The 9,267-nt window shown below is 43.0% G+C and overlaps 1 protein-coding gene across 1 annotated transcript in view; it reads left to right on the top strand.

Annotated features, from left to right (window-relative positions):
• Positions 1-9,267, top strand: part of LOC119419434 (ribosomal RNA processing protein 1 homolog A) — a gene marked incomplete in the record, with an annotated part of 99,633 nt that overhangs the window by 67,014 nt on the left and 23,352 nt on the right. The window contains 1 exon segment of the mRNA XM_037686738.1: positions 8,791-8,888. Within this exon segment, the coding sequence (XP_037542666.1) occupies positions 8,791-8,888 (98 nt within the window).

The raw sequence follows: 9,267 nt of genomic DNA, 5'->3' as shown, positions 1-9,267 counted from the left end.
ATATATATATATATATATATATATATATATATATATATATATATATAGATAGATAATATTTTTTTTATTTTATTAACAACATAAAACAGAACAATGTACAGTACACACACAACAGAGTTACAGTTAGCAGGCTAGGTATTACTAATGCCGTGGCAGTAAAACTAAACTGTAAATCTAAAATGTATGTCAACAAAACTACCTCGAAGATCCTGCCAAGTATTTCCAGCGTCATATCTTCTTCTTTAATTCAATTCAATTTCAATTCAGTTTTTTTATATAGCGCCAAGTCACAACAGAAGTGATCTCAGGGCACTGAACAGAAACATTCATATATAAAATAATAATTGAACATTATTTATCTGAGGAGCAGCTTTGAGTTGAACTCCATCACAGAACTCTCATCTTGAACAAGCATGAAGGCGACAGTGGAAAGGAAAAACTCCCTCATGAGGAAGAAACCTTTAGCAGAACCAGGATCAGGACAAGAGGACCATCTGCTTCGACCAGCTGGGTTTGGTAGGAACAGATACACATGGCAGGTCAAGAATCACATGTTAAGATAGAAATAGTATCAAATGAAAATTATTCCGTTTTAGCAATTAATTTAAGGAAATTGGGTAAATTTGTCCTCTAGTAGTCTAAGCTTAAGACAGCATAACAAGCCAACCCTAACTATAGGATTTATCAACAAGGAACGTCTTAATCCCAGTCTTCAAACTGGATAATGTGTCAGCCTCATGTACAGAAACGGAAAGTTGGTTCCACAAGAGAGGAGCCTGAGAACTGAAAGATCTTCCTCCCATTCTGCTTTTGGAAACTCTAGGAACCACAAGTAAACCTACAGTCTGAGAGCGAAGTGCTTTGTTAGGAAAATATGGAACAATAAGATCTTGAATATAAGATGGCGCTAGGTTGTTGAGAGCTTTGTAGGTTAGAAGTAAGATTTTGAATTCTATTCTGGATTTGACAGGGAGCCAATGGAGAGAAGCTAAAACTGGAGAAATATGATCTCTTCCACTAACTCCAGCTAATAAATTGAAATTTAATCAGAAATCAGAAACTGGTTTCTCAGATAACTGTCATGATCAGCGGCCCCCCATCTGCTCACTTCCCTGCTCCTTCATGACATGCCCTGTTTTCTGCCCCTCTCCTTCATGTTTTGTTTATCCCTCAGCTCCTGTCATTGCGCACATCTGCTCCTGTCAGTTAACAGTTCACCACACCCCCTCAGCCTATCACAGCAATCAGCCCTGATTCCACTCACCTGTTCAGCTCATCTAGTTCACCTGCTCTGCACTCTTTATAAACTCCATTCTCCCTCTCCACTGGTGCCAAATTATTACACCACTCATGGTCCCTGATAGTGAAGCCTTCAATCATAGTATCTTGTATCCTTGCCATGCCTTGCCTTGTATCCTTGCCTGTTTTTGGACTCCTCGCCTTGCCTACCCCTCTTGGATTTGCCTGCATATCTGACCTCAGTAACGACCTCCTCTTCTGCCTACGACCACGACTCACGGATCACCCTTTTGGATTACCCTTGTACCACTGACTCCCTGTGTTTGACCCCTGCTTTGCCCTTTGGACCACAAACCTGCATTGCCCCATTGTTCACATCATTAAAGGCCTCCTTTTGCAGCTGTCTTCCCACCAGTTCATCTCTTTTTAATCTGACAGGTGGCTCTCACCCCACCTACCTGCAAAGACCTGTTACTGAAATTGGATCCTGAGACTCCAGCAGCTTAATAAATAAAAAATGTTTTTGTTTTTGCACTCCTGTGTCTGGCTATTTTGAATCCAAAACCCTGGTTCTTGACAGATAATACCATTGGTTGGTTCACTAACTATCTCTCAGACCGGAGGCAATGTGTTCAACATAATGGTAATTCTTGCACTTATTTAACAGTCAGCAATAGTGCACCACAAGGCTCAGTTTTAGGACCCACCCTCTTTATAATCCCAATTCAATTAAATTAAATTCAAAAATACTTTATTAATCCCAGAGGGAAATTAAATGTTGTTGTAACTCATCATCCTGGTTTCATTAAAGAGTTGTTATAGATGCTGATGGCTGTGGGCAGGAAGGATCTCTTGTAGCGGTCTGTCATACAACGGATTTGAAGAAGCCTCTGACTGAAGACACTTTGTTGTTGTATGACAGTCTGATGAAGAGGATGCTGAGGGTTGTCTATAATGTTTTTCATTTTATGAAGAATCCTTCTTTGTACTCTCATCTCCAAAGGTTCTAGAGGAGTCCCCAGAACTGAGCCAGCCTTCTTTATGAGCTTGTTGATCTTTTTTAAGTCACTTTCTCTGGTGCTGCTACCCCAGCAGATGATGGCAGAAGAGATGGCGCTCTCTGGGGTGTGCCCTTGCCTGCCGGCGCGCTTGGGGCCCTTGGTATCGGGGGCTGGGCGCTTGGGCGTGTGTCGGCTCGGCCTGGTGTCTGCCTGGTGGGGCTCGGGTCCTCTGGCCCTGTCAGGCCTTGGCCTGGGTGGTGTGAGTCCTCGGTGCCCGGGCCTCGGTGCCTGGACCTGGACCTACATCGGTGTGGCGGGTGCCGACGGAGGCCTATGAGTTTGTCGCTGTTGGCCCCGGGGGGTCACTGTATGTGGTTGCTGGTGGGGATCTTCCGGTTCTCCCCTGTGGTCCCTTCTGGGGGGTGGGTGGGTGGTTCGCCCTGTGTGGGTGGCTCTGGGGGCTCCGCGGTCGGGGTCCCTCCTGGGGTCTTGGGCTCTGGTCCCCACTTTTTCGTCTGCCTCTGGTCTTGGGGGTCGGGTCTCTGCTGCTTCACAATTACTAATAAATGTTCTATTAGAGAAGCCTTATACACTTATGCATGCTCACAACCACACACAAATAGAAGCAGGGATGTTTATGTAGGCTTTATATGTAGATATATAGATATGTATGTGAGTGTATATTCATATGTATGTATGTATGTATGTATGTATATAGGCGTAGGTATGGGTATATATATTGAAACTTACTGCAAAGCCATGAATATTTTAAGTTCTTTATACATATGTATTTTGTTGCTGTGTTTTGTCATGTTCTTTGCAGGTGAACAGACAGTGGCCGGGTGTTTTGAAGTGTGCTCTATTTGTATATATTTCTTATATTTTGGAGTCTTACTTTGTCTTTTCTTTTTTTCTATCCTATTAAATAAAAAAAAATAAAAAAAAACTCTACACTAGAATGTCACTATAATAAATATTTAATAATAATGGTGTGGAGAGGATGGCTGTAAGGGGAGAAGGGAGGCCATCAAAAAAAAAAAAAAAAAAAAAAAAAAAAGAAGAGATGGCGCTCTCTACAACAGACTTGTAGAAGATCTTGCTGCAAACGTTGAAGGACTTCAGCTTCCTCAAGAAGTACAGTCTGCTCTGTCCCTTCTTGTAGATGGCTTCACTGTTGCATTTCCAGTCCAGTCTATTGTCCAGGTGAACCCCAAGGTATTTATACTTCTCCACCACCTCCACTTCTTCTCCCATGATGGAAATAGGGTTGGATTTGTTCCTGATTCTCCTGAAATCTACAATCATCTCCTTTGTTTTGTTCACATTCAAGATGAGATGATTGTTTCCACACCATGCCACAAAGCGGTCCACCAGTTCCCTGTACTCAGCTTCTTGTTCATCTCTGATACACCCGACTACTGCAGGGTCATCTGAATATTTCTGCAGATGACAGGAGTCTGTTTTGTACTGGAAATCTGAGGTGTACAGAGTGAAAAGGAATGGTGAGAGTACAGTCCCCTGTGGTGCTCCTGAGCTACTGACCACCTGGTTAGACACACAACCCTTCAGTCTCACAAACTGTGGTCTGTTTGTCAGGGAGTCTTTGATCCAGGTGATTGTTGAGGCCTCCACCTGAGTCTTCTGGAGTTTCTGACAAAGCAGATCAGGCTGGATTGTGTTAAATGCACTGGAGAAATCAAGGAACATGACTCTCACAGTGCTATCTGCCTTTTCTATATGACAGTGAGTTTGAGGAAGCAGGTGTATGATGGCATCTTCAACTCCAAGTCCAAGCTGATAAGCAAACTGCAGTGGGTCCTGATATGTGCTTGTTTGTCTAGTCAGGTGGGCCAGCAGAAGTCGCTCTAGGACCTTCATGATGTGGGATGTCAGGGCAACAGGTCTATAGTCATTGAGGACTGATGGGTGCGTTTTCTTTGGCACTGGAACAAGACAGGTTTTTTTCCACAACACTGGAACCTTCTGGATCAGGCTAAGGTTGAAGAGGTGCTGCAGAACCCCACAGAGCTGCTCTGCACAGACCTTAAGGACTCTGGGACTGACACCTTCTGGACCTGCAGCCTTATTCTGGTTCAGTCTCTCCAGCTGCTTCCTCACCTGACTTCTGGAGATGCAGAGGGGGGAGGCAAAGGAGGTATCAGCATCTTCTGATTTAGTTGAAGACCAATATGTAGAAGAAGGGTCCATGACTGAGGTGGTAGATACAATATTTGAGGTGTGACAGGACAGCCTTGGGTCAATGGAGGGTGGTATGTATGTTTGGCTGTGGGCAAGAGAGGAGGATGCTGAGCTTGTTCCTGAACTGAACCTGTTGAAGAACGTGTTCAGTTCATTGGCTCTGTCCAGGCTTCCATCCTTCTGATCCTCCTTCTGCTTGAAGCCTGTGATCTGTTTCATCCCTGACCACACCTCTCTGATATTGTTCTGTTGGAGCCTGCTCTCCAGTTTCTTCTTGTACACCTCCTTGTTGTTTCTTATCTTGACTTTTAGTTGCTTCTGTGTGCTCTTCAATAATTCCCTGTCTCCCTCCCTGAAGGCTCTTTTTTTCTGGTTCAGCAGTTCCTTCAGGTCAGTGGTGATCCAGAGTTTGTTACTGGGGAAGCATCTCACTGTTCTGGTGGGGATGGTGTTGTTTACACAGAAGTTTATATAGTCGGTCACACACTCAGTCATGGCATTGATGTCCTCTCCATGTGGCTGGCACAGTGCATCCCAGTCTGTAGCGTCAAAACAACCCCGCAGGGCATCTTCAGCTTCCGTTGACCATTTTCTCACTGTTCTCTTTATTGCAGGTTACCTCTGAACAAGGGGTTTATATTTTGAGCAGAGATACACAAGATTGTGATCTGATTTGCCAAGAGGGGGTCTTACTTTAGTGATGTATGAATCCTTGACATTTGCATAAAACAAGTCCAGCGTTTTGTTTTCTCTGGTAGAGCAGCTGACAAACTGTTTGAATGTCGGAAGTGTAGCAGAGAGAGAGGCATGATTAAAATCCCCAGATATTGCAACAAACGCACTAGGGTGTTGTGTTTGTAGCTTAGCAACCTCGGAGCTGATGACATCACACGCAGTCTCGGCAACAGCATTGGGTTGAATGTAAACAGTTGCCAAAATAACACTGTTGAACTGTCTTGGCAAATAATATGGACGACAACTTAGGGCTAACAGTTCAATATCTGGACTGCAGAGACGACACTTCACAGTAACATGTCCAGGATTACACCATCTGTTGTTCACAAGCACTGCCAACCCACCTTTCCTTTTGCCACCCCTCTTTAAATCTCTATCTGCTCGTATGGTCAGAAAGCCTGGCAAGGAAACGCTGGAGTCAGGGATATGATCCTGCAGCCATGTCTCAGTGAAACACATCACACTGCATTCCCCATACTCTGGATGGGTCCTTGTTAGGGCCTGAAGTTCATCCAACTTGTTTCCCAGCGATCTCACATTGCCCATCATGATCGATGGAAGAGTCAGAGTCAGAGTTTCTTTATTGTCATTCGCACCTCATGTGGTACATGTGGTGGAGCGAAATTATGTACACGGGGTCCCAGTTACATCCAACAATAAAATGTCTAAGAAAAACAGTAATAACATCTAAGATATGAACTAAGCACTGGCTTAATGTAATTCTGTTTTTTTTTTTTTTTTTTCAAATGTAATTCAGTTTTTCCCATATAATTCCTTTTTTTTTTTTTTATGTTAATTCCTGCCACTTCCTCTTTGGCTACCTCCGCTTTGGTCACTTCCACTTTGGCCACTTGCGCTTTGGCTTAATGTAATTCCGTTTTTTCAAACGGAATTCCGTTCTATCTAATGTTGCGTTTAAAAAAATATGTAATTCTGTTTTTTCAAATGTTGTTCATTTACCGTAAATGTCGGGCTTTAGAACGCACCTGTGTTTAAGCCGCACTTATTAAATCTAAGATAAATCATAATTTTGTACATAAATAAGATGATCCTGTTATTTAGCCGTGGGCATCCACTGTACATTAGGGCTTAAACAGACTACTTGAGTAATCGACAGGTCAATTCCTAGAACATCTATCGAGTTTTTAAATTTCACTTTGAGTATTCGCAGTGATGTCATTGCATTACGTGTCACGTGATCCACACCGGGCTACTAGTAGAAGCCACCAAATGGATTCCTCCAGCAGATGGACCGAGTGGAGCAGGTCCAGTCTTGGCAAACAGGTAGAAATGCATCAGTAGTGTGGAAATATTTCACTAAAGATGAATCTTCCGGTACAACTACCGTAAGGAAACTGAAAATGAATCAACTTCCTGACTGTTTTGAGCTCGTTGCGAACCAGTGTTATACCATTTTCTGTGACCGTAGGGGGCGGTGTTGCATGCACTGTTGCAGGTCACAGAATATGGTGTAACACCGGGTCCAATGACCGAAGAAGAACCAGCTTCCTCTGACCTTGTTTCACAAAATAAAAGCAAAAAATATTAATCTCTAAACCTATAAAAAAAACTATAAACATATTTATCTCTAAACCTAATGCGCACCACAGCTGGCGGTGGTGCGGTGTGGTCGACTCCCCCACTGTTTTTAGTTTCGTTTTTGACGTGCTGCAAGTTTCTTCACTTTTGCAGCTTAATAATAAAAAAAAACTAAGTTTTGTTTTTTTCTGTGACTTATTTGCAGTATGATACATGGTAGGAGCATAATATATGCTCCCAATGTTTTTTTGTTGTTGTTTTTTTTGTAAATAATAAATGACGTGTTATTTATTTATTTTTCATCTTGAGATCCTATGACGTCATCAACTACTCGAGTTCTACTCGAGTTTTATTATGTTAATATTGAGTTTAAAAATTATGTAGTCGTTCAACCCCTACTGTACATCAGATTCTGTGCTCCCATCTGCTCCGGCTGTGTGCAGCTTTCTTGTTGTAGTACAAGGATCATCCAGCAGGTGGAGACTCACAGAATACAGCTCGTTTTCAACACACACTCAGAAAGACACTCTCGTCACGTCTTCATTAAGCTTGGCTCCCTGACTCATGGTACAACCATTATAACTTCAAAATGAACACAATAATCTATCTAAGCATAGTCATTGGACAGAAGAGTGTCAAACACCTACGTAACTGAAATTATTTAAAAATTATTTACCGGTAAAACCCAGTCTTATCTAGGTCATGTGACCGGAAGTCAAATAAGTACCAGTAGAATGCTGTAAATATTCATTACATTAGTACCATTTATTTTTATTGGTTTTATTTATTTATTTAAAGCCTGTCTTCTCTTCGAAGAAATGTTGTAAATTGAGTTGAGGGGCCATCTGGTCAAAACAGTCCATAATTATGGTTCAGAAGAAACACAAGAGAGTCTCTCAGCAGTTTCACAGACAGAGCAGCAAAGCAAAGCGGAGAGGGAGGGAGAGAAGCATCCAATCTCGGCTAGAGCAAGTGGTGACGTGACGATCAGTTCCTCCAAATCCGAAGCCATGGTCTTGTGCCAGAAAAAGGTAGAGCGCCCTCTCCGGGTCAGGAAGGAGGTCCTGCCCCAAGTGGAGGAGTTCAAGTATCTTGGGGTCTTGTTCACTAATAAGGGAAAAATGGAGCGTGAGATCGATAGGCGGATAGGTGCAGTGTCGGCAGTGAAGCGGTCACTGTACCGGTCTGTCGTGGTGAAGAGAGAACTGAGTCAAAAGGCGAAGCTCTCAATTTACCGGTCGATCTACGTTCCTACCCTCATCTGCGAGAACAAGATCACAGATACAAGCAGCCGAAATGAATTTTCTCCGCAGGGTGTCTGTGCTGTCCCTTAGAGATAGGGTGAGAAGCTCTGTCGTCTGGGAGGGTGTTTCTCCACATCGAGAGGAGCCAGTTGAGGTGGCTCAGGCATCTGGTTAGGATGCCTCCTGGACGCCTCCCTGGCGAGGTGTTCCGGGCACGTCCCACCGGGAGGGGACCCAGCGGAAGACCCAGGACACGCTGGAGGGACTATGTTTCTCGGCTGGCCTGGGAGCGCCTTGGGATTCCCCCGGAGGAGCTGGCCCGAGTGGCTGGGGAGAGGAATGTCTGGGCCTCCCTACTTAGGCTGCTACCCCCGAGACCTGACCCCGGATAAGCGGAAGAAAATGGATGGATGGAAGGATTAAAAAAAACAGTATAAATAAGACGCTGAGTGTGAAACAAAAGTAGCGGCTTATAGAATGAAAATTATGGTACACCTCAGGACCATCATAGGTCACAGCTTTTTTATTATTATTATTATTATCATCATTATTATTTTATAGTTTTATAAACTCAGAGAAATTGAATTCCACTCACTGCTTACTGGTGCTTGTTTAAAAAAAAAATGCAATGTTGTAACATTTGTAGAAAAGATAAAGGACTTGAAGTCCGCAGAGTATAACCATCATGGTGGGAGAATATCTGATTGTTAATTAACTTAAATGGAATTAACATTTTCCTGCTTTAATGACCTGATGTGTATCTGTGTAATTGTGTGTCTGTGTGTTGTGAATCTGACTTTGTGTTTTTAACAAAGAGTTTGTGTCTTCCTCAGTTTGATTATTCTGCTGTGGCTGACAAACTGCTGGAGCTGGCCGGTCGCAGCAGCACATTGGGTCACAACCGACAAAAACTCTACAAAATCATCAAAGTGTGAGTAAAAGTCATCATGTGTGCATATCAAGTCCTGTTAAACTCGTGTATGTTTTGTTTGACATGTTAATCTACTGTTACTCTGTATGTTCAAGAAATAATTATTTTATACTATGTATATGTATGAGGTTCTTCCTCATGAGGGGTTTTTTCCTTTCCACAGTTGCCTCTGTGCTTGCTTAGGATGGGAGACTGCGATGACGTGAAAACTCAAAGCAATCTGTTGGCTCCTCAGATAAATTACGTTATTCACTGACTTTATATGTATGGGAATGTTTGTGTTCAGTGTCTTAAGATCAGAGTCAGAGTCAGAGTCAGAGTTTCTTTATTGTCATTCACACCTCATGTGGTACATGTGGTGGAGCGAAATTATGTACAC

The sequence above is a fragment of the Nematolebias whitei genome, chromosome 13, assembly GCF_014905685.2.
Source record: "Nematolebias whitei isolate Nwh7 chromosome 13, NemWhi1, whole genome shotgun sequence".
Classification (NCBI taxonomy): Eukaryota; Metazoa; Chordata; class Actinopteri; order Cyprinodontiformes; family Rivulidae; genus Nematolebias; species Nematolebias whitei.
This window is presented reverse-complemented; position numbering and strand designations above follow the sequence as displayed.